The sequence below is a fragment of the Fukomys damarensis genome, unplaced genomic scaffold (genome assembly GCF_012274545.1).
Source record: "Fukomys damarensis isolate Sample0158 unplaced genomic scaffold, DMR_v1.0_HiC HiC_scaffold_10, whole genome shotgun sequence".
In the NCBI taxonomy this organism is placed as follows: domain Eukaryota; kingdom Metazoa; phylum Chordata; class Mammalia; order Rodentia; family Bathyergidae; genus Fukomys; species Fukomys damarensis.
The window spans coordinates 15,383,253-15,409,004 of NW_022900922.1; the positions used below are offsets into that span (position 1 = coordinate 15,383,253).

The 25,752-nt window shown below is 49.4% G+C and overlaps 1 protein-coding gene across 2 annotated transcripts in view; it reads right to left on the bottom strand.

Moving 5' to 3' along the window:
• Nucleotides 1-25,744, bottom strand: part of Trim67 (tripartite motif containing 67) — a 32,513-nt gene extending 6,769 nt beyond the window's left edge. Inside the window, exons 1-6 of one of the 2 annotated variants that reach the window (XM_033761856.1) lie at nt 25,613-25,744; nt 8,163-8,258; nt 5,321-5,443; nt 4,545-4,655; nt 3,429-3,582; nt 905-1,050 (exon numbers count right to left, since the gene is read on the bottom strand). In XM_033761856.1, the coding sequence (XP_033617747.1) occupies nt 905-1,050; nt 3,429-3,582; nt 4,545-4,655; nt 5,321-5,443; nt 8,163-8,258; nt 25,613-25,720 (738 nt within the window). In that variant the 5' untranslated portion in view covers nt 25,721-25,744. Of the gene's footprint in view, nt 1-904; nt 1,051-3,422; nt 3,583-4,544; nt 4,656-5,320; nt 5,444-8,162; nt 8,259-25,612 lie in introns of both variants that reach the window. The other variant, XM_033761855.1, reaches the window with a different exon arrangement.
• Between the last annotated feature and the right edge of the window lie 8 nt (nt 25,745-25,752).

Here is a 25,752-nt window from a genome sequence, read left to right on the forward strand (position 1 = left end):
TTTTTTTTTTTTTTTTTTTTTTTTTTTGGTTTTTGAGACAAGGTCTTGCTTTGTAGTTCAGGCTGGCTCTGAACTCACTATGTAGTCCAGGCTGGCCTTGAACTTGTGGCCATCCTCCTGCCTCAGCCTCCTGAGTGCTGGGATCACAGGCGTGCACCACCACACCCGGCTCAGGCAGGTGTTGCTCTTCACTTGCTCCATTGCTAATGGTCTTCACTGTGTGCCCCTCATTGCACGAGGCATCCTAATCGCCATACAGCTTGGGGACACAAGCAAAGAACCCTGAGAAGATAGAAGCTCATCCCAGATCCCAGCTAATGCATGTGAGGGCCACGTTTCAAACCCAGCCATTTGCATCCAAAGCCTCTCCTGTCCCTGCACCCTGCTGCCCACGAGCCCTGTCCTTGGCCAGTATTCAAGGAGGAGGGGCCATGGGTGCTGCTTCTAGCATTTGCAGTCTTCCTCTGTTCTCCTTCCTGCTTTTGGGGGGAAGAGCTCCTTCCCCTCTTGTTTCTCTCGTACCACAGGGGAGACCTAGGTCTGCAGCCACCTGAGGCCTGCTGTTCCTGACTCCAGCTGTGTCACCCTGCTTCCCTATGGCCGGGCGATTCGGTGATTCCCAAGGGGCTCACTTCCTCTAAAATTTATATATATATAATTTTTGGGTTGTTTTTGGCACCGAGGATACTGAGGTACCGAGGATAAAACCCAGGGCCTTTGCACTGAGCTGCATCCTCCGACCCTTTTTATTTCGAGACAAATCTCACTAAATCACAGCTGCCTGTGCCCATGGGTCATTGCGGCCAGGGCCCTGTTCTTGGGTGGCATCGTGGTTAAGAGAAGGCCCACAGAAGATCCCTTTCCCCTCCCAGCCACCATGCATCAGGACCCCCTTGGGGCTCACCCGGAACTGCCCCCCATCGCCGTCATCCAGCTCCAGGACATAGCCATCGGCAGGGCTGGGGGTGAAGGGCGGTGTCCTCCAGGCCAGTGTGACACTGTTGTTGCGGGTGCAGCACTTCTCCAGCTGCAGCAGGGGGGCAGGTGGCACTGGGACAGGGACCGTGGGGTCAGCCCCCAGTGCCCTGCTCCCACAGGCCCCTGAGGATGACGTGGCTGAGCTCTCTCCCTGGCCATCGGCAGACTGGCAAGTACAGGGAGCTCTAGAGGGAGTCCTGCATCCAGGGGGCTGTGGTGGGGCCCTGCGCTCAGAGCCAGTGCCCCGAGGAAGGTGCTCCTCTTTCCCACCTGCCCACCAAGAGCTCTGGTACAGATTCTCAGGCCAGAGCGAAGCACACAGCAGAGTCTACACTATGCCTGCTGCCCTCTCTTGGAGGGACTGGAACCAAGTGAGGCAGCCCAAGGCTTGTGATTGGGGCTGGGAATGGGGTGCCATGCTGTGGGTCATAAGTGTTCCCCAAAGGCCCATGTGTTAGGGTTAGGATTGGTCTCCAGTACAGCATTATTGGGGATGGTGGCAACTTTAAAGGGTAAGCGTTAGTGAGAGGCCATCAGGTCATTGTGGGTGTGCCCTTGAAGCGGGTTGTGGGGCCCCAACCCCTTCCCCTTCCTCTCTTTTCTTTTGCTTCTTGGCCACGAGGAGAGTGGTTTTACTGTGGCCATGATGTGCTGCCTCATTGCCAAGCAGTGGGCCCACCAACCACGGACTGGAACCTCCCAAACTGTCAGCCAAAATAGACCATTTTCTTCAAAGATTATCTCAGGGATTTGTTACAGGGATGTGGAGCTGACTGATACAAGATGCACAGATGCATTTAAACCTTTGGGGGGAGCTTGAAGAGGTCAGTGGACTAGATCTCCAGAAGGGAAGCAGCGTTGGAGGACCCGACAGCCAACCCAGGCAATAGGGCTCCTGTCAGGTGGACCCTGAGCTCTCCTAAGCTGACAGTGGGAGACACTATATGTTCTAGCTCTAATCACCGGGCTCAAGAGAGCTCTGAACTGGCATAGCACACTCCGACCTTTTTTACATGGTAAAATGATAAGACCAGCTCTGGAGAAGGTGCCTATTTTCATTTGGCTCCAAGAACGAGGCCACTGTCTTGCAGGTGAGATCTGACCACCTGCATGTTCTCAGCATAGCCAGACTCTCACCCTCTGGTCCCCTTCCATCCCCTGCTGCTCTCATCTCTGAACCACAAGACCCACAAGGCAGGAACAATACCCCAGTCCCTGAGCCTCCCCCCATAGCACCCCACTTACTGCAGCTCCTTCACCCCACCAGGCCACTCCGGCTCCTCAATATTGTCTCACCTGCACCTGGGGCAGGTGGCACTTCTGAGCCTCACAGGGTGGGAAATGTGGAAGTGACCTGGAAGTGTGCAAGAGACTTGCTTTCCGATGGGTTAAAAATGGCCACATGACACATTCTGCCATCAGGACTCCGGGTTCACAGATCTGCACAGATCCTGGTTCACAGTTCCCCCATCCTCAGAAGACAGAATAGCTGTGCTTCCCCTACTAAACGCCCTTGGCAGCTCTAGGAGGCAGCCTGGAGGACAGGACTCTGGTTCTGGCTATCACTTGCTAATTGTTAACAGGCTGGTTTGTGGACTCTTCACTTAACCTTTCATTGTGTGTCCCCTCGGCTCTCTGAACCTGGCTCCTGCCGTCCCCCACCTGCTCGTTCTGTTCTCACTTCTGACTTCCGTGCTTTTTTAGGGTTACAGAGACCTTGCTCCTGCCGCAGAGCCTTGGCACTTCCTATCCCTCTGCCTGCTCAGGTACTCTTCCCTCTCCTTCCCTTTCTCCCCCTTCTTCTTCCTCCTTTTCCTACTCCTGCCCACTCCTCACCTCAAACTACACCCGCACATCTCTGGCTGCCCCTTGCTCTGCCCTTTATTTGTAGTTCCTACTACTGTCCGACACTGCATTCTGATCGGTTTGCATGTGATCGATGGCCTTATCTGGACTAGAAGCTCAGTCCAGAGGGGTTGCAGATTTTTTACCCCTGCACCCATAGCACCTGGCATAGCCAGCCTAGCCTGTGTGTGGACACTGTGTGTTTTGCTTGTTTGGTTTAGGGCCTTCATAGTGAGCTACATCCCCAGCCCTTTTGTATTTTGAGACAGAGTGTCACTGAATTGCTGTGTTGCCCAGGCTGGGCTCGAACTTGGAGATTTCCGGTCTCAGCCTCCCAGAGTGTTGGGAGAACAGATTCATGCCACCAGATCCAGCTTGCATTTCTGAATGACAGGTAGACCCCACTTTACAAGGGGGAAGCTCAGCTCTGGCTGTGGGCTGTGGCCACAGCCTCTGCAGCCAGGCCTGTGACCTGGCATCCCCACCCCTCACTCTGCTGGCCTGGGCATCTCGGGCTCCCACCAGAACCAAGGTGCCCCTCAGGCTGGATGCTTCTCTGGGAAGATGCCCTGACTGAACTGGGGCCAACCGCGGCTCACCCCTACATTTCATCTGAAGGAAGTCCAGCTGGTGGATGGCCTGCAGCAGCGGCTCACTGTCCAAGGTCAGGTCAAACTCTGCAGACACCTTCGGCTCCAGGGCACCTTTGACCCACTGCTCCTGGGACACCTGCACACGCTTGATCAGCGCGTCGGAGATCTTGGGGAGGGGAAGCACAGGGTGAGGGTCTGAACTGCAAGAATTGTGCACAGGTGTTGAGGAAGGGCTAGAGCTCTGCACCTGTGGCTCGGGGGCCTCTGAGAGCCACAGCGGAGATAAAGTGACCCCTGTAGAGGCCTGGACAGTACTAGCTGCATAAAGACGCAGTGCATTGTTTCAATCATAGCTCAGAAGCCTGGTTATGTAAAATGTAAACAAGCACTGGCTCTTTAAAGAAATTGGGCCAAAGCCTTTTGTGATGTTTTAAAAAAATATGCAAAAGCACATCTGTTTTTGCCAACTCTAGTAGTTTGCAAAGTGAAACATACTAGTCATTTGTCCCAGGGTGTGAAAAAAGCATCTCCCACGTTCAATCTCCTGTGTCTCTTCCAAGTTATTCTGTGGCTTCTGCTGCAAACTCTAACTGCATCCCACCCGTGGTGCTACTCTTTTTGCTTACCATGCCATGCACTCATGCACCCTTCCTGGGGAATGATCAAGGGGGTCCATCATTTCCCCCACAAACAGAGACTGAGCTCCTCATATCCCCAAGTCAGCCTGAGGCTGGAGCAATGACTCCTCAAAGACTGTCCGGTCCTGAGGGAGGCTGGTCACTGCATAAGCCTGCGGGACTCTGCACCCTGAGGTATGAGCTGTGTGGATTCTGCTAACTCACTTCTTGTACAATCTGTCCAGCCTATTTGGCAGACTGTCCTTTCCCATTTCTGAGGAAAATACTGAAGCATGGTGCTCATTTCCTAGCGTTGATGCCATTTCACCTTTCTGTTTAATGGATGATGCAAAATTAGGGTTGCAGCCAGCTTTTGAGGTCACTGAGCAAAGGAGAATAACTTGGCTCCAAGCCAGGGCAAGATCCTGCCTCAAGCATGGGCTGGTTTGGGGAGTGGCTCTGGAGGAGCTGGAAGAAGCCCAGCTGTGGCCCTCCAGTGGCTGGGGCTCACCTGCAGGAAGCCCGAGGGGTCGTTCTCCTTGATCACCTCCAGACAGTACTCCATCAGCCCTGTGGACTGGCGCAGCTTCAGCGTGCAGTGATTGATCTGGTCCCAGACCATCTGCAACGGGGGGGATTCCTCTGGGTGACTGTGTCCTCGGGGGAAGAGTAGCTGGCCCTTGAGAGCCAGTGCTAGTGCAGCAATGAGGAGAGGTGCTGCTGCTTGTGAGCTCCTAGTGTCCTCTTTACTGGATAATAAATAGGCCCATATCCCAACACCGCAAACTTCTGCACTCTGGACAGAGAAAGGGCACCATCCGAACCCCATGGGTGGCCAGCTCCTCCCCTTCCTCTGTTCACAGGCGGCTCCTCTGGCTCAGTGGCTTCACCTGTGCACACATTCGGTTGGGACAAGTGTCTCTGCAAGGAGGAGCTCCTGGGACAGTGGCAACCCTTTCTCAGTTCAGAGTTCTGAGCATTCGCCCAAGCACCTGTGTAAGGGAAGGGCAAAGCTCGCTGCCCCCTAGTGGAAATTGGCCCCATGTGTTATTGTACAAAGACTGGACAGAGCTGGAGGCCTGAGCCGAGCTAGGCCTGGTCAAGGCCTCTGGTCACTCTTGCTCTGCAAGATGAGACTGAGAGGGCCCCTCTGACAGACACGGGAGCCGGGGAGGTGAGTGGCTTCTGACTTCACTACAGCATGACATTTGGAGACAGAGCATGGATGGGGACCAGCCTGCCCACTGCACTCGCTCAGCCCCTCCGCAGAGAGCACCGGGTGCCTACCTTCAGCTTGTGCTCTCTCTCCTTAGTCACCTTGGTAAGCAGCTTGGCCTTCTGCCTGGTCAGCGCGTCCACCAGGGCGTCACACTGAGCCACCAGACAGGCCTCATAGTCTAGACCGTTTTCCTTGGGGGAAGCAGAGAGTGTTAAGAAGACACTGAGGTCCCGAGGGCTATAGGCAGGAGAGTAGTTTGGTTGTATTTAACTGAAAAGAAAAGCTTTCATAACAAAATAATAGTAAAATAACAATAGTTAACACACCACATATCAAGAAGAGTGTTTTGGAGGGTGCTCGGCTCAGAGACACAGGCACTGGTGTGTGGGGACTTAAGAATAGGAATTGGGAGGGGTCCTGTGAGGCCCATTGCATCCGCACAGCAGAATACTGTGCTGTCATGCGCACCTGCTCACAGAGCATTGTTAGTGCTGTGGGGTGTGCTCATGACAGAGTGCTAGGAAGGAAAAAGTGCTGGGGTACAGCTCAGCCATAGACCACCTGCCTAGCATGCGTGAGGCCCTGGGATCCATTCTCAGTACTGCCGAGGAAGAAGGAGCCAGGCGTGGAGAAACATGCCTGAAATCCTAGCACTCAGGAGGCTGAAACAGGAGGATCACTGCAAATTCGAAGCCAACCTGGGCTACATAGTGAGTTCAAGGCCAGCCTGGAATACACAGTGAGATCATGTCTCAAAAAACGAAAAACAAGAAAGGAGGAGGAAGAGGAAGAATCAAAGGAGGAAACCAGGCAGGATATGAGCTGTGTGCTTCATAATTCTATGCACAGTGTGTATATATTTGGGCTCAAATTGGTGGAACAACTCACAGCAACATGGTGACATGGGTAGGATGTTGGTGAACTTTTTCTTAGTTCTGTCTGCTTTTCCTCTGCTTTCCCACGTCTTTTTCCTTTTCTTCTTCCCCTTCCCTTTCCCCTTCTCCTTCTCCTCCTCTTCCTCCTTCTCCTTCTCCTTATTTTTCTTCTTTTTTTGAGACAGGATCTTGCTCTGTAATTTAGGCTGGCCTCAAACTCACAGTGATCCTTCTGCCTCAGCCTCCCAAGTTCCGGGATTACAGGTGTGAGTCATCACACCCAGTTTCCAAAGCTTCTATGATACATACTTTTGCTTTTTATAACCAGAAACGAGTAAAGCAAACAACGACAACAAAAAATCATGTTCTTGAGGTAGGCCTTTCTTTCTTGAAGTTAAGAAAGAATCCTCCAGGTCCAGGATCAGCATAGGTTCAGACCTCTTGCTATGGGCTGGCCTGTAGGGAAGCCTCAGTCCCAGGACCTCAGAATGTGACAGTACGGAAAGAAGATCTTTAAACAGGTCAGTAAGTGACAATGAGGCCACGAGGATGGACCTGGACCCAGTATGACTGCGGTGCTCTTAGAAAAGGGATGAGGGATGTCACATGAGGGCTCGGGGAGGGGACTCCATCTGCAGGTCAGGGAGGGAGGCCTCAGGAGAAACCAACCCAGACCTTGGGCTTCCAGCCCTGACAACTGAAAGAATAAAGTTTTGTTCTTCAAGCTGCTCCATCTCTGATAGTCTATGATGCAGCCTAAGCAAACTAATGCATCTCATACTTGTGAAACAGCAGAAAGCTTGTGACTTAAATGCTCCTAACTAAAGTCTGAGTTTGACTTGTTAGGGACCTGACCTGGGTTTCTCTGTAGTTTAATGCTTCTTTTCTTTGTTCTTCAGCACTGAGGTGTCAACCTAGGGCCTTGGGCATAGTAGATAGTATTCTATCCTAGAGCTACATTCCCAGTCCTTTTCTAAAATTTTATTTTGAGACGAGTCTTGCTAAGTTTTTCAGGCTAGCCTCCAAGTTGCAATCCTGCCTCAGCCTTCTGAGTAGCTGGGATTCCAGGTGTGCACTACCATGCCTGGCCTGTAGTTTGGATCTTGAATGTCCCCCAAAGGCTCGTGTGTTGAAGGGTTGGCCTGCTGGCGCTTTTGGGAGGCAGTGGGACCTTCAGGTGGGGCCTAGTGGGAGGAAGTTATATCATTGGTGCTGTGCCCTTGAAGGAGTCATTAGAACTCCAGCCTCTTTCTCTCTGTTTCTTACTCACCATGAGGTGAGCAGCCGCCTCTGCCACATGCTCTCATCATGATGTTTGTGCTGCCCCAGGCCCAAAGGCAATGGGGCCAAGTGATTGTGGACTGGAACTGCCAAAGTGAACCTCTCCTCCTTATGAGTTGGTTATCTCAGCTACTTTGTCAGCGTAGTGGGAAGCTGACTAACAGTTTTTATGGGCTGATTAAGAATTCAGGGAACCTAAGTCTCTTTTCTCCAGCCAGACACATGGAGGGTTTATAGGCTCCTGGTCTGTATGGACAGTCTTGGAGCGTCCACACATGTGAGCACCCTCTCCCTTCCACACAGGGCTCCTTAAAGCCAAATTTGCTGGTCTTTGTGCCCTTGCTAGGCTCAGTGCAGTGCAGAGTATAGGTACTCCACAAACACACTTGTTTAGGAATTGAGGTGTTTATGTTTGGATGCAGTGGTCACGTGGGCATGATTGGGTTTAAAACACCCTATACAGATATCACCACATAGGACTGCATGGCCATGCGGCATTCAATCACATCTCTCTGGCCCTCTGGTGCATGACTTTTTCTAACTGGCTTCATGTAAATCCTCTTCCACAACAGGTGTCACGGTCCACATCAATGGATGCCACTGCACCTTCAGCATCCAAGGGTACACAGCAGGACACGTTAACTCTCTCACGTTCTCTGTCGGAAACACTTGTCCCAAGACCCCCATCTTCTGCACGTCTGCATGTTCTGCAGACTGACCACACAGAGCTGGCCCAGTGCCATCACATGCTCACCTGGATCTGCTGGAGGATGTTCTTGAGCTGAACCAGGAACTCCTTTGCTTCTTTGGCCTTGTCCGAAACTCCATTTAAGGCCTGAGAGAGTTGGGCCTGAAAAAAGATATTTCATGTTGGTGAAGGAAGTTGGTGTGAAAGGCACACACTTGCATTCCATTTTAAAAGCCCGTGTTCGTGAGAGGGTGAACTAGTCCCATGGTGAGCTGTCTTCTCAACTCATGGTCCTACAACATATACCTGCAGTGTTTGGTGGGTGCTGACTGGTTTGTACTCTTCTACCTGACCCCAGATCTGCAAAGAGGTAAGGAGCACACCACTCCTGATGCTTGCAGAGCCCTTGGCCTGGCTGGCCTGCTCTTCCTGTGGCAGGTTTATCACTCATCAGCTGGTGCTTAGGAATATCCCAAATCCCTAGCCAAGCTCTGTCCACCCAGCTCCACTAGTCCTCTTTAGATCTATGGTGCACATGTGACAGAAGGGACAAGAAGCCTGTGGGCCTGCATGGGACTGGACTCCCATGGGGCCCACTGGAAGGGCAACAGGCTCCTACAGGACGACGGCAGAAGTGTTTTGCATCTGCTCTGTCCGACATGGTGGTCACTACTTGCATATGACCCTTGAGCTTCTGAAGGGTGGCTAATCCGACCGAACAGCTGGAGTTTTAATATTGTTTAGTTTAAGTTTCAACTGCCACCAGTGGCCCATGGCTCCCATCAGGAACAAGGGCCTTTCTCTCCATCCTGGGTGGGTCCAGGACCCAGGTATGTAGAAGGCTCAGGTGGCAACATCTTCAACAGCAGAGATTTTCAAAATGAAGCCTCTCAGCACCCGGAAAGGAACATCTGTGCCTCCTCAAAGCCCCCACCAACCAGGGGCCCACTGAGGCAGCAGAACACTCCAGATGGGGCTTCAACAACCCCATTCGTTCCTCACAGTCCTGGGTGTGAAGTCCTCCCAGATCAAGGAGCTTGCATGGATGAGCTCTTGGTGAGGGCCCTGGTCCTGGGCCGGTCCTCACATGGAACTTGGTGGTGTATGGAAGCAGGGGAGCCCTGGTTCTCTTCCTCTTCCTCTTCCCCTCTTCCTCTTCCTCCTCCTCCTCCTCCTCCTCCTTCTTCTTCTTTCTTCTTCTTTGCAGGCCACAATTCCATCACGGGACTCCACAGTCTGTCACCCTCTGAACCCGACTACAGTGGACCCTGCACTTATGAACTCGATTGGTTCCCAAGGGCTGGTTGTGACTCAAGTTGGTTATAAGTCAATACAGCTGAGATGTGAAGGTTTACCTGGGTACATGCTATAGGTAACAAGAGGCTGGGCTGGGGATTTAGCTCAGTGGTTCCACCACCTGCCTTATATACACAATGTCCCAAGTTCAATCCCCAGTATCAAAAACAAACAAACAAACAAACAAAAAAACAAGAGGCAGGTGAATAGGTGAATCTTCCATTAACTTAATTAACCCAAGTTATGTCAGGCTGGTCATAACTTGAAGATTTACTGTGCTTGCCAAAGGCCCCACTTCCTACCATGGTCACTGGGAAGATTAGGATCTGCCTCCCCTAACCTCTAGGGCCCAAAGGGGAGATTCTCTTGCATTTCTAGCCAGAAACCTGTAAGAAGTAGAGGCTCAAAAACCACTTCCTGGGCAGGTGTGGTGGCGCATTCCTATAATCCCGGAACTCAGGAGACTGAGGCAGGAGGATCGCTGTGAGTTTAAGGCCACCAATCCCTGGTGAATAATAAGCAAAATGACTAGATCACTTGAGGCACATGCTGAGTAGGGAAGATCCCAGCAGATCTCTCACCACCATGAGCATCTCCTAGAGGGCCTGGCCTGTGGCTTCTACCCAAACATTAGGGAGAGGGATGCCCAGCTCCACTCTGCCCCAGCCCTCTCTGGGGCCTGCTGACCTCTTCCCACTTGGCAAGGAGACCTCAGCCTTGAGCAGGGCCTGGCTGAAAGGACCATCTCAGCCCAGCTGACACGGTATCCACCTGGCAGATGCCTCCTGACTTCCCCCTGCTGCTCTGGCTGCTGTCTGGAGCTGACCGCCAAGTGCAAAGCACCCCAGGGATTCCCGACCCTATGCTTTGCAGATGAAGACCCTGTGTTGCTAACTGCTGGCAATGGAGGGCCCTTGGTGGGCAGTGTGAGGGCTGACTGCTGTGCAGGGATTTCCCTACAGGCTTCCCTGACCTCTTTCTCCACACCTGGAGAGGAGGCTTCTTCCCAGGCAGATTTGCCTTTATGGTTGAATGGATTCTAACCTGAATCACAAGCCCATCATTGGTAGCTCCAGGGTCTCCCCCACCCAGAGTCTGGGTTCACAGTCTTCTCACTGAGCAAAACCAACACCTGCCTGCTTGCTCATCTCCCTCAGCAGCCCAGAAGCCCAGCGGGGGTTCCATCTGGGCAGGGCTGGGAGTGCATCCTGGGTGAGGACCAGGCCAGGGTGCTTTGAATCATGGCTCTGTGTGTCCTGCACATGGAACCGCTTTGCATGGCTTCTAGGTGCTAATCCTTTCTGGGTCTAGGTCCAGATGTCTCTTGGTCAGCAGCCACCAGTGATCTGGCCCATGTCCTACTGTACAGACTTTCTGATGTCCCCACTCCCTGCCTCTGCCTGCAGACCAGCGGGTCCCTCCCCACCCTGCTGAACCACCTTGCCCGTAGCAGCCCTGCAGCCAGGCTACAGAGAGCAGCTTTGTTTTTCTATCTTCTTTGAACTATCAGCTAGGCTCCAAGTGCCTGTGACCAGCAGAAATCATGGTGGTGAGCCTTGAAGGCCTTCACGGTGGGAAAAGGAGCAGCAGGCCTGGGAAGAGGGGGATGTCTGGGTTTTTGGAGACACTCACAGGGCTGGAAGCAGGGTGAGGTGGACAGGGGAAGCAGGCAAAGGTAGGACCAAGACACCTGGCCACGAGGTGGTAGTAGCCACACCTCCTGGGCCCCCCAAGCCACAGGCTACCCTCCCCCCAGCTCCAGATTCAGCCCACCCTCAGGGCCCAGTTCTTGGAGGCAGCTGTCCATATGTGCTCGCCCAAGGGGACCAGCTCACAGTAGACACTTGGGGAGCAATGTTAGGGTAGCCCTGCCACGTCAGGCCATGGGTCACAAGCTCAGTGGACCCCCTTTGATGAGGACAGGTACACCTCATCTAGGCCAGTGGAAACTCCCTCCTCAACCCGAGGGACTGGGGCCTGGGGAAATGAGGCATCTTTTCCCTGGCTTCCTGGTGAGACTCCTATGGGCCCTGCAGACTGCTTCTTAGCCCCCAGCTTCCAGAGTCAGGAGCTTCAGACCCCGGCTCACTGACTGATTTTGGTGGTGGTGGGGTGTCGGTTGCTTTCCTTGACTTGTCTCCCTCAGCCACGAAAGGGGGATCATGGCAGTGGTGCACTGGGGGTTGTGGGGCTCATGTGAGTTAGTATCTGTAAGGTGCTCAGGATGGGGCTGGCACACAATCAATGCTACCCACGGGCTCTCTCTTCTCACCACTTCAAACCTAGTGCTCAAAGCTCCCACAGGTTCTGAAGTGCTTAGGGAAAATGTATCATTTTTCTCATAAATTCCCTTTGCTTGAAGGGAAGTCCCTTCATTGGTCGCTTTTTGCTTGTGACAAAGAACAGTAACTGGGCTCGTGGTAAGGAGGCAAAGCACACCCAGCCAGCTGTGTGGCACAAGGCTACTGATGCTTGCAGAAGTGAGGTGTGTGCGATCCCCATTGGGTCAGCAGAGGAGGGGCCCCCCTGCTCCCCCAGTTCCCTGCTGCAGCTCAACTTCACTTCTGATTCCCAGATGCGGGCCATGTAGGAATCGGGATGAGCTTCTGTCCTTAGGTGCCCGGCTCCTCAGCCCTGATATTCAGGCTGCCAGTGTTGATACGTCAGCACCACTAACCAGACTAAGTCCTTGGCTAGGACTTGGTGCTGCAGTCAGTAATAAGAAGAGGCAGGATTCATGGGAGCTGGCTCCCTATGGTTAGAGACCCCAGGCACTGGCCTGCTTCTTAGTGTTCAGTGACTCTCAATAACTCACATGGCAGAGCCAGGCCGAGAGTCCCTGGGAAATTCATGTCCCCACCCCCCAGGGCTTGGGCTTGTTAGTTCCTATTGAAGTCAACAGAAGGGCAGCAGCTGGTTCCACCTTCAAGACATAAACCACACTTCACCCAGCACCCTGCTGCATACCTCTGGGCCTTTGCACCTGCCGTTCCTCTGCCCAATGCACCCTTCCCTTGCTTGGCAGGGGGCCCCAGTCGCATGCTTCCCTCGGCTGTCCTGTGTGACTCCGTTCCAGTCTGGGTGAGATATCTCTTTCTGGGCAGCCCACATCTTCTTTCCTTCTATTCTCATCATGCATTGACTTTCTCTCACTAAAGTGTTTGGTCTGGGAGGTGGAGACCTCGCTTCATCTTCATATGAGTACACGTCCAATACATATTTGTTGAACAAATAAATGAGGTTTTTCCCCCCCTGTCAGACAGCATGTCGGGGAAAATTCTAAAATGGACCAAACAGCCTCTTAGACGACTCTAAATGAGCTTTGTACCCGAAGTGATGTAACAGTAGATGCTCATGGGATTCCTCTTCTTACACTTTGGGGCAGCTCCCTATGAAAGGGCCTCATCTGTTGCCAGCCACGATGAGACAAATGTGCTCCTGATGTCTCAAACTATCTCAAACTACCACTTCCAAACTCACTCAGGAAATGTTAGATTTGTCTTTTCACTATTTTGCATCATGGCAGAAGAAATGGATTTTTAAGCAAAACAAAACTAGCTGGAAAAAGTCCAGGATGCAGAAGAGAAGTCCCAAGGGAACTCAGGTGGCGATGTGCCCAGCAGTTGGCTGTGTGCTTGGGAATGTCTCTGACTCAGGGATCAAGAGCGGGGGAGTCTGAAAGGAAATTTAAATATTGGTCTAGTGAAGGACACTGCTAGGTTTGAAAAGTTTCCACATTCTTCTGCAAAAGCAAAGCCAGAAACATCTGATCACTACCCAGGGCATGGCTCGGGATAGCTGGGCTGGAGGTGGTGGGAGTTGAAGGGGCAGGGCATCATCTTCCTGGCAGAAGCTTCCAGCAACACAGGGTGGCTTCTTGCTCGTACCGAATGCTCAGTGTGGGTCACCGGCCGCTGTTTCACGCCATCTGTCTTCCAGCATGCGGGCTGAAGGAGCACATACTCAAGACCTCCTAGCCTCACAGCAGAGAAGACCATGGCCAAACACACAGGGATTACAGAGCCACCCCTGAGACAGCAGCCTCACCCTGCTTACAGCTCACTGCCCAGCACATCACAGGCCCAGCCTTGCATAGATGGGGACAGAAGGGCAGGAGATGGTTGAGTAAACAATAAAATCTAGCTCCGTGGTCTTGGCAGCCCAGCAACCTCCGGTTCCACTTAAGGTCATGTGCTCTTGGGAAAGTCCTCACTCTCCTAGTCTAGAGTCTATCTTTTGGGGTTATGGCATGTACTTGTTCAGTGGAAAGAAAAACATTCTACCAAAAGGCACATATAAGATCTCATCAAAAACTTTATCTTAGAGCTGAGCATGATGGTGTGTGTACACATATAATCCTAGCACTTGGGAGGCTGAGGCAGGAGGATTGCAACTTGGCAAGTTCAAGGCCAGCCTGGGCTACATAGTGAGACCTTGACTCAAAAAAAAACAAACAAAAACTTTTATCTTAGGAAACAGATGTATACATGTATATTCGTGTTAACAGTGGTTTCTGGGATGTGAGATACAGGTGAGTTTTTTCTTTGCCTCTTCTTTGAATTGTCTTTATTTTTAAAAAGTATTAGGTTTTATGATCAGAAAAACCAACAAAACTATGATCATTTGTTAAAAATTTGAATGTTAGCAAGACCTAAGTGGAAATCACCTCCCTTGAGAAGAAGCCAAACCATTCTACAGCCAGAAACGCAGGGTCACCCATCTCTTCCCAGTGTCTTCTGGCTCAGGACCTCTCGCCTTGTGGAAATGTCCTGATACAACGACAGTGCTTCTTATTATAAATCCATTTTCACCCTCTTTGCTTTTGGTGACTGTCACAAGGGCTCAGAAGAAAGTCCAAAGGATGAAAAGCATGTTTTGAAACCTCCATCTCTCTTCTGCCCACCTGTGCTGCTCAGCCCAAGGGTCCACCCCTCTGGCCCCTCACCGCCCCCACCCACCCCGCCTCCATTCTGCCCAGCCCACACCTGGAGTCTCAGCTCCAAAGCCCTTGCTGGGTACCAGAAGGCACTGGACCAGTATTTCCAAGGGGATGGGGACAAACGCTTCTCTCTGCTTGATTCATTTTCCTCTGCCCGAAGGAACTACGAAGCAGCCATTCATGTTCTTCTATATTATAGCTTAACTGTGTCCCACAAACATTCACACGTCGATACCCTCACCCCCATTACCTCAGAAGGGGCCTCGTATGGAAATAGGCTTGCTGCAGATGTAAGAAGCCATGTCGGGGGAGAATGAGCTCTAAACTGTTATGATTGGTGTCCCTATAAAAAGGGAGGGTTAGACATGTGGGAGAAGGCCACAGGGAGACTGGAACGACACTGCTGTCATGCAGGGAGCCCCCAGAATCCAGGAGGGAGGCCTGAACTGGATCCATCTCCAGAGCCCCCAGGGAATGGGGCTGATCCTTGGATCTCAGACCTCAGACCTCCAGCTTCAGAACTGTGAGAGGGCAAATTTCTGCCACTGAATCTGCTCGGTTGGTGATCATGTGTTGTGACAGCTCTAGCAAACTAATAATTAAGTTCAGTCTTTTTTCTATAGTACACGTTGATTTATATGGAGCCACAAAACAGAACCAAATTACATGCTCTCTTCCTCCTCCTCACACCAGTGGGTGCTGAGTGCTCCCACGAGCGGGAGGCAGGCAGAAGCTCAAAGCTGGGAGATACACCTCACTAACTGACCTGTCCCATATGAGGCCACGTCAGGAAACCGGCTGACAAAGGTTAGGAGCTTCACCCAGTTGGCACAGATCTTTTTGATCCAAATTCAAATGCAGTCTCCACTCTATCAGTCAACAGTGGACCAGGAATCGGATCCAAGCAATCTCAGAACCACTCATCATGGGTATCCGCTCCTCGTGACCTGGGACTAGGCCCCACCACAGCGTTGGTCAGTTCTACTGCAAGAGGGCCCTGTGGGACAGCTGGACCCAGAACCCCTTCCCTCCTATCATACCTCCCAGCGTGACCCTCCTAGTTATAATCACGATAAGGTCAGTAAGCGTGACTTTCCTTTCCAGAGTGCTTCATATGCGCTATGCCCTGCATTAAACCTTGAAACACATCCCTTCATTTAACACCAGGTCATTCCTCAGCAAGGGCTGGTGTTTGAGGACCGATGTCTCTACAGCTAACATTCCTGCCCCGGCCTTCGGCAGCCCCTATCACGCTGAGTATTCTTGTACGTTGTCCTTCAATCTTAGACTCAGCGTGGTCTCTGGACAAGGGGAAGAGGTGCCTCCCAACATCGGGGAAAGGCCACCACCACACACGCAGCACTTCCCAGCCCACTGCTGCAGGCGCACACTGCCAAGGAGGAAGGAGAGAGCCCTGCTGATGCGCACGACTGCTCACCTCCACAGGGCCCCGGGAAATGCGAGTGGTTCCTCCCTCCCTCCTTTCCAACTGTCCCCTGGAATGAGCCTTCCTTTGTGAGTCACTCTGTTCCATGAGTCAATGCGTATGAACAGGGTCTGCGCTGGGCTAATACTTTATGATGTTGATACATTTCAGTGTTACGTCCCATTCATTTATTCGATAAATGCTCTGCATGGCCTCCTGGGTGCTGGCTGCTCTGCTGGGTACTGGGAACACAAAGAGAAACGAGGCACATCTCTCGTTCTCCAGAACATCAAAATATAGTGCTGTTTATGTTTATGATGCCTAAAAACAGTTTACAAATAAGGAGAGCTCACTGGTCTCTATTAGCTACTGATGAGTCTGAACAATGAGTTTAATAAAAATGGGATTATTTATGTGCTTATTTATTTTTTAATACTGGTGACTAAACCCAAGGCCTTCCCACTAAGCTACATCCCAGACCTTTTTATTTTTTTAAGGCAGAGTCTTCCTAAACTGCTAAGTTGCCCAGGCTAGGCTTGAACTTGCAATCCTTCTCTCTCGGCCCCTAGGTGCTGAGATGCCTGCCTTACAATCTGCTCCTTCATGCACTTCATAAGGTCACCTTTCCTGCCCTTTCCTCCTGGGGGTCTCTCTTCTTACCCAGTCTCTTCACTTCCTTTTTGCCCCTTTTCTCTCCACCTATAACTTAGCAAAGCAAAACTAACTACTGAGCCACAGGCTCAAGGCCTGAAGAGCTACTGCGGCCCTGAGTTGCACACAGGAAAGGGTTTTTTTGCCAAATCTTTTCTACTGAGAACTTTAACCAACAGACAATTCTATTAAATTCTAGTAAGGAATTTACTAGATGTGCGGCAGCACATCCCATTATTATATTTTTCCCTTATCATTTTAGGGGCTATAATTCCTAGTAAGTAACTTCTGGCATAGATCACCTAAGAACAAGAACATTTTCCTATGTAATCATACTTCTATTCTCATACCCCAGTACTATTTTCATATTGATGCATAATATGTATGCATTATATACATATAATATGTAACAGTCTAGAACACAATCAAGGATCATGCCTTATATCTGTTGAAACACCTCTTTAAATTAGAACAGCTCCTTCAAGTTTTTTTCTTCCTTGACATATTTTTTTAAAGAATCAAGACCTAGGGCCGGGGATTTAGCTCAGTGGTTCGGTGGCCTGCCTTGCAATCGGAAGGACCCGAGTTCCATCCACGGTACCAAAAAAAAAAAAAAGGAATCAAGATCTACTGTTTTACTTGATTTACTCTAAGTGTTTCCTCATGGTTAGACTCAGATTGAACATTTTTGTCAAATATAAATAACATTACTCATCTGCAAGCAGATATCAACTTTTTTACATTACTGATGATGCACATGAACCCTAACCTCTGGTCTGCCCTCTTGTCTGGTTTGCTTCAAAGAACAAGGGATACCAGTTTTGGTGCTGACCACTGGCTATAAACCAAAGACATCATCCGCTCATTCAAATGATAGGGAGGGGCAAGGTTATTTTATGGCCTCACTATAGGGTGAGTCAATTACAAGCCTAAATTTTATAGGTCTGAAATGCAAGGAATATTGGGAGGAATCAGGGAAGAATAATACCAAATGCCAGTCTAATATACACATTGGAAACTTAGAAGGATGAGAGGGAGGGAGGGAGGGAAGAAAAGAGAGAGAGAGAGAGAGGGAGAATAGAGCACAGTTATTGGGGGCGAGAGTAGATAAAATTTTGTAAGTAATAAAAGACATCAAACCACAAGTCTAAGAAGCTGAGAGGACCCGAGCAGGATAGGAATTCACATCCTTCTCTTCATTTTTGCAGCCTCTCTCCTCATTCAATTTCCCTCATTTGTAGGCCAATCCTCTGCAATAGCCTCTAATTAGTCTTTCTTGACTCCACCCTTGCTTCCCACCATTCCTGCCCAGAGGCCAGAATCACGTTCTAAGAAACAAGTACCATTTCCCAGCTTCAAGGCCTGCAGTGGTCCCCACATATTCACCATACAATCCAACCCATCTCCACACCTGCCAGCCTCAAGTCCTGAGCCCTGCTGGCCCCTGTGCTCCTGCCCTTTATTCACCCACACTGGTCCATTTCTGTTCTTCAAACACGCTGGGCATCTGCTACCTCTGGTTCCTGCTTTCCTGAGAGGTGTGATCCCTGGAGCCCACAAGGTTGGTCCCTCCTCTTCCTCCTTCTCCTCCTCCTCATCCAGCTTCAAGTCCGAGCTGAAATCACGGTCCCCATAGCTGCTTAAAGTCCCCTAGAGTCAGTACTTATCATTACAGAAAAATTATTCACTTGACTATTCATTTATTTCCTTCTTCCTGTGACTAGATTTTTGCCTTTCAAGGGATGATAATGATTCTCCCGTGGTTTGGTGCCTAGCAGGACACTCACTAAGTATTCAGGTGGGTTAGAGAGCAGATACTCATGAGAGGGGTGAGCTAAGAAAGAGAATATGATGGCAGGAGGCATCACCAGCCTTGGTTGTCATAGTAAGCCCTAGATAGAGGCTGCTTTTCCTTCCGGGGGCACATGGCCCAGCTGATAGGTAACACCAATGCAAGTGCAACCAAAAATCTCTTGATCACTGGCAAGTCTTGGTTCTCCATATTAGGAGGCCTGTCACTTCTGACTCTTCATATTTCATTGATTTCCTGACTTTGTAGACATCCCCTAAAATTAAGTATAACAAGTACTGGAGATTTGGCAAGTACAAGTAATGCATTCGCCTAAATTTTCTAACATGGCCTTGGCCTAATTTTTTTTAAATGGCACACCATCTGGACAGTTTTTTTAGATGACATGTAGTTAGGGCCAAACCCTTCCTTCTGGAGTGAGTTCTGGTCTGATCTGTCTGCTCAGATCTTGTCCCACTCAAGGCTTCCCTGGCCAAATTTCACCTTGCCTGTCCTTGTGGATCCTGACCTCCCCTCCTGTCCTTCTAAACCACACCCCCCCCCTTGGTGGCCATGTGAACCATGGAGAAGCAGTGCTGCTTGACCTCTTAGCCTTCGTAGCCCATACATTCCTCTGTCCTATTTGTTTTCCCCACTGCAGTCCCCTTTGATTTCCTGTTCTGCTGCCCTCTTCCAGTTGGATGAAGGAGGTTTTGACCCCATGCGGGTCCTTTTGGAGTAGCTATCAGTTAACCCTTTATTTCTCCCATACGCTCTTCAAGAATTTACATTTTGGGGGGTTCAGATACACACATAGCATTCTGTTGCACGTGCTTGCATATGTGTGTGTGTGTGTGTGTGTGTGTGTGTGTGTGTGTTACTAGGGATTGAGCCCAGGGCCTCAGGCTTGCAAGGCTTTACCACTGAGCCACATTCCAGCCTTTTTATTTATCATTGAGATAGGGTCTTGTTTTATAGCCCAGTTTGGCCTCAGACTTGCAGTCCTCCTGCCTCAGTCTCTTGAGTAGCTGGGATTACAGATGTGTGGCCCTACATCTGCCTGTTGGGTTTTAAAGATGTACACAAGGTTGTACACAGAAATACACAGAGGAATAATACAGGTATTTTCTACACAATTATTTCACAACTTGCCGTGCAAGATGAACAAGTCCCTTCACCCCAAGTTTCCTCAACTGTAAAATGAAGAGACTGGAATTTATAATCTCTGCTGGGGAAACAGCCAAACCTAGAAAACAGACAGGAGAATTCTCTCACAGTCAGTGCTGTAAACTCCTCAGAGAGGGAAATTCCAAACAAGGAAGGTGGATTTGCTGCACCCGCCTTGCCGGGATTCTTTCACTCCTTAGATCCTCTGACTTTGATGTCCTGACCTCTGCCATTACCTGAGCTGGCCCTGAGGGAATGGATAAAGCATACTCTTCGCTGCTTTCTAGAACATCAGAGACACAAATTAAAAGAAAATCCAATTGAAAATAGCAGACAGGTGCCTTTAATTATGCCTTGGTGTCCTGAGTTGATTCAAAATATTCTTCTTTTGTGGTCATTTTGACTTTGGGGCAGAGTCACACAGTGCCGGATCCCGTGAGTAAGGTGGACGAGGACACAGTATCATGATTTTGTGAGCATGCCTTTCCATTGGACGGCACTTGGCAGCAGCATTTAGCATTTAAAAAAAAAAAAAAATCTTATAGAGGTACTTAGGAAAGAGGACTCCAGAACTGCTCCAGAAGTGGCAAGAACAGTGGGAGGTGTGTGTGAAGTGCGGGGAGTGCTCTGAGGGAGATTCATGGCAATATGCCCTGTGCTGCAATAAAATTTTAAACGCTCACCACATATTTCAATCACACCGCATAGATTATGGGATATGTTCATAACTCGTGACAGGAGAGTGGCCTCATCACAGTCTTTGAAGCGAACTTTAATTCTAAACCCCTGTATTTCTGCAAAGAGTCTTCAAAGTCAAGAGAACAGCAACTCAAATTTAGGGGGTCTGGCCTTTTTTTTTTCTTGTCCCACTCTTTGATTCTCAGCTGCACAGAGTGATAAGGAAAGCATGTTTTCTACAAAGTCATTTCAAAGGTTTTTTCCAAGTAGTTGTTCCTGAATGACTGGCCTGCCTTAGACTAAGACCAAGCTCAGGGCAGGCCGCAGCCAAAGTGGCCTGAAGATGGCGGCCTTGTTGACCCAGCTGAGGTGGGGCACACTGCGGCCTTGTCATTTCCACAGCCTCGGCTCCCAGGGCCCACGTAGCTCTCCCATAGGCCCCTAGCCAGCTTTAGGTAGATGAAGCAGAAGCCACCCTGGTACTTCTTCTCTCTGAATGTCAGCACCGATGAAAGATTTCATTTCTTGAAAATCCAGGCTCTATCTTGGAATGAACAGATTTCCAGGGAGTGTAAGGAGGGGCTGGCTGTCCAGCATCCACAGCTGTGGTTCTTAGCACTCTGCCTGGGGTTAGGGCCTAGCATAGGGCAGTGGGGATGAGAGGCCAGATCTCCTGAAAGATACTGCCAAGTTCTTCCCTTTCCTTAACTCTTTTATGGCCACCCAACCCCATCCCAAAATGCCTTAGGAGGACCCCGAAGGCTTTGTCTTTTCATGGGCCCTGAAATCCAAGAGGTGAAATGGGGTAACAGAGCTCCAGGGAAGGCAGTCTCACTGGTAGTTAAGAATACGGAAGTCTAGACATCTATCATCCTCTTTTTAAAATGCTCTAATAACGATGTAATGAAAATAGCAAATGATAATTACTACAAGCAAGACAGTCTACTTTATTGTTTCCCCTTTGGTTCCTATCCAAGTGAGTTTTTTATTATTGACATAATTTTCTACTGGGAGAAAAAATAGGTGCTCTGATGAAAGGTAATTTGGAAACATTAATTAGATGCTTTAAAGTCAAGTAACCTTTGATATTACTTTTTTTAGTATATGTGCTACTGAGGCAAGCATGACCTTTGATATTATAATTCCACATCAGAAATGTAACCTAAGGAAATAATTAAGAGTGCAAAGCAAAGATTTAAATAGAAAAATGTTTATAGCAGATTTTGAAAACAACCTAAAGTACAGAATCAGGTGTAAAATGAATTCTTATGAAGTAATGGCATATAGCTCTCAAAAATAATACATATCCACTATCAATAAAGACATTTATATTGTATTTGTAAAGAAAAAAGGCAATGTCAAGTAAAAGTATAGTAGAATTATAGAAAGAAACTCTCAAGTGTTAGAAAAATTTTCCCCTGTAAATTAGAGTTTAGGGATAATAGTTAAATCTGCGTGTTTATATCTGCAGTTCTGGTTTTTAACAATGAGTACTTACTACTTGGGTAATAAAAACTCCAAATGTTAAAATAATTTCCCCTACGATCACACAGTTATGGTTCCACATTCTGCCTTTGTCACCTGTGCCATGTCCTATAAATGGCAAAGACTTTCCTCTGAGGCTCGGAAGCCTCAAATACCTCCTTACAAAATAGGTCAGAGCAGGTGCGGAGAAGCTACATGCCCTTGGCAGAGCCTTGAGGCCTGGAGAGAGCAGATGTCCCCATCTTCCCTGAGTTTCCCAGTCTACATTTTCCCTCACTCTTGTGTGAGGTGGGAGGGGGCTCCCGGGTTAGGTCACCCTGGGCACCTTGAAGTGTTCTTGCATGCTCTTCTGCTCCCAGGAGGCCTGGCCAGCACTCCACAGCCTCAGCTGGGGAATCAACATCCACATTTTAATTCAAGGCTGGCCATCTGCACCCGGCAGGTCAGGTCCTCCCTGAAGCAAGGATTTCAGATGACATTCTGTGATATGCTAGGAAGTGTTACAGCCCACATTGACCTTGCCCTGCCCACTTTGGGACAAACAATAGAGAAAAAGGCAAAAGCTCTCCTAGAAAGCTGCCCTTCCAAACACACAGAACTTCTTTCTGTCAGAAGTTAGTGTTGATTGTTCCAAGACAGTCATATAAAAACATGTTTAATCAAGACCAAAAGGTTTCAACACTGTTTTAAAAGGTGATGATCAACAGGCTCCAGTATCACATACAGTATAAGTGTCCTCCCTTAAGAATCACTGAGCAAATGGCAGAGAGGAATCAGAGCCAGCTGTGCTGAAGTCCCTCGGACCTTAGGAACCTCAGGGAAGGGCTGCTGGTAGCAGCAGGGCTTTGTCATGGATCCTCAGGGTTTTAGACAATAACCACCAGGAAAAAAATCCAAAGACCATAAGGTTTACTGAAGAACTCACTGCCACCACAGTGTGAGTCTGAAAAGCAGTGTTCTTCTCATTTATCTTCCTGTCATAACCACTCTTGCAGCTCACGTGGTGGTCTCAGTCCCTGCTCCCAACCTCCCCAAACAAAGATAAACTGTGTACTCCCCGCTCCATCTTCCCTTCCCATCAGCAGCACCTAGTGAGAAGCTTGCAACAAGCACTAAGTTCCCTTTTTGTAGGAAAGCAGCTACTGCTGCTAAAGAACGGCAGAGCACGTATCCCCCCTTGAGGATGAGTCTCCCGGAACTAGCTCTGTGTTCCCACTGGATACGGGACGACATCATTCCTGAAGCAGCACACTAGGTATGAAATCCTGCAGCCATGTTCCCTCAGGTGCCACAGCCCACAGGAGCTTCTGCACACTCTGATAAGCAGCTACCCGTGTGCTTCTCACGTCTCCTCATAACTGTACATTGTTGAGGTAGTGCTTATAGAAAATTGCTTTTGTTACGAAACTGGGGGTGACCACTGATTTTCCCTACTCAACCTTGGTCCTTGAAATCATACCTCATTATCCAACTCACTTTTCCAAGCAAGACACTTAAACTCTTTTACAATTGCAAAAATCTCTTCTGAGCCCTCTTTGCTTTCCACTCTTTGCTATTCTGAATGTTCAAGTGGCAATATCCAAAATTAGTTTTGGCCCTGTAGGCTGTGAACTTTTAACAGCTTGTGAAATCCGTGTGTGAGATGTAGAACCCCACTTCTTCTCTTACTAATTAATCAGTCTTTTTACAAATGATTTCCTCATTTGTAAAATGACCTCTAGTCACTTAAACAATGAAACAAGTGAGGAGCTACAATTCCTACAAATCAAAATGTCCAGTGAGTGGAAGCAAATTTAAGGCAAGTGTCTGCATTCAGCTCATAGCTGTTTAAGGGCTCAGCACAAGTAATATTGAAAGTCACCAGCTGGTGTTTTCTCCAGGTAACCAAGTCAATGAGGCCAAAAGAGCACTCACGCTGCTGCCCTGTAGCTTTCTGCAAGGTCACTGGCTTTAAGTATTAAAGTTATAAAGATAACAGGTACTGAGCTAGAGGCTAAACATAGAGAATTATACCTACTGCTTTCCAAGAGGATCTGAGTTAGATGTTACTTTCACTGAGCTTAAAGTTAAAATTGCCTCAACTCACACAGTTAGTAAATTGCAATCCTAGAGATTTGGACTAGGATCATTGCAACTGAAGGACAGGGTTTTTTGTTTTTGTTTTTGCTTTTTTGAGACAGGGTCTCACTATGCAGTTTAGGCTGGCTTGGACTTCACCGTGTAGCCTAGGCTGGCCTCCAACTCACAGCAATCCTCCTGCATCAGCCTCCCTAGTGCTGGGATTACAGGTGTGCATCACCCTTCTGGACAGGGTTTCTTATTGAGGTGCTATTCACCTTTGGATAATTGCCAGAGAGTTTTCCTTTGTTCTGTGGGATGTTTAGTAGCCCCCATGCCTCTGCTCACTAGATGCTAGCAGCATCCCTGAGGCATGACATCCCGAAACTCTCTAGACATTGCCAGATATCTGGAGAGGCTGGAGTGAAGGTGGAAATTGGCCCCCACTGGCAACCACTGCTCTAGAACCAAGGATTCGACTCCACACATCCCTTCTTAAGATGTGTTAAATAAACTTCCCTCTCCTTGGTGGATTTTTTTTTTCCTCTCTCATTGGGTTTATTGGTACATTTTAGGTATACAGCACAGTTATGATCATCATTGGGATCTCGTACCTTTACATGACAGGTCTGGGACCTTGGTGGATTTCTAAAGTGTGTGTGTGTGTGTGTGTGTGTGTGTGTGTGTGTGTGTGTGTTTTAAGGCAGGCTCTCACTGTGCAGTCCAGGCAGGCCTTGAATGTACCATGTAGCCCAGGCTGGCCTCAAACTCACAGCTAACCTCCTTCCTCAGACTCCCAAGTGCTTGGGCTCCCCCTCCCCTAATTTTATTGGAAAAGTTTCAGTAACAACACGTGCTTATCATAGTAGATGAATTTATACATATATGTTTCATATATACCAGAACAACAAATCTACAGAGGAGCAGTTAGTCTCTTCTGTGCTGCCCTCTGCCTGTTTGCAGTTGGATGACAAAGTAGCCTTGGCAAATGGCTCCGTTTTCCTGTGGCTCCTCTCCTCCCTCCAAGTACACACACTGTTTACTGCTGGGCCCTCTGGAGACCTCTGACCCTTCCCTGCTACAGTTTACTGGAAAGAATGCATTGAATGGTAGCTGTCTGGGGTGCAGATGCATTGGGATCCTTACCAAGCGGCTCTAACCTGCCTCCACAGGGAGGAGCGCAGGTGTCCAGCTAACCCATTTGCCTCAGAAATTAGGTGAACCGTAGCTAGAAGAGCCCAGCCTTGTCTCAGGGCCTGATGATGGCCTGAACAAATTTTAATGGCTTGTCCTCTTTCTCCCAGTGTCAGATAGTTCACATTGACAGCCATAATTTGCTGAGGGTAACACTCCCTAGGCACCTGGTTCTGTAACTGTGAGCTCCCCACAGCCCAGCTCCTGTCAAAAGAGGTCTCTAGGAAAAAGGATGCTTCCTTCTAAAGCGCACATGTCCTGGTGCTACATCAGGGCTCAGGAAGCAGGATATCTCCCCTCTGGGTTGCTGGGCATTGTGGGGACAGAGTGCATTTGGAGAGGAGTTGAGGATTTCTGTTCTGGAAGGGAGAGGTCTGGCTGAACAGAAAATAGCCTTCTTGAGGACTGGAAAGCAGCTTCCTACTTCAGCAGCAGATTTACCTGCTTGGAAAGGCACCAGGCTGGGAATGTAGCTCAGTGGCCCCGTGCCTGTCTGGCAAGTATCAGGTGCCGAGTTCGATTCCAGGTACTGGAAAAAAAAGTTTTTTAAAAAAGGAGCTCCTGCCTGCTTTAATAAAAAAGGACAGACTTTGGGATTGAGGCCACTTTGGTTAGAGTCACAAAGTGTCATGTGGGAAGAGACTCGGTAAGTCACTTACTACATACCTATCCTGTCCATCCGTAGTAGCTATCTCAGGGGCCTTGACACACTGAGTGTTGGTCAAATCAATGATTGTGGAATGAATGAACGAAAGAACGAACCAACGAAAGGTGAGGTGGTTCCCTCCAGCCCTTGCAGAGCTGAGGCGTCCCGCGCTCGCGCCAGCGCTCACCTTGTGCTGCTTCCACGCTGCGCCCAGCGGCTTCACCTCGTGCTGGCCGTGCCTGCCGTCCTCCAGGCACACGTAGCACACCGGGCTCCGGCAGCTGGCGCAGTACATGCTGTAGTTCTCCAGGTCATGCTCCGGGCACG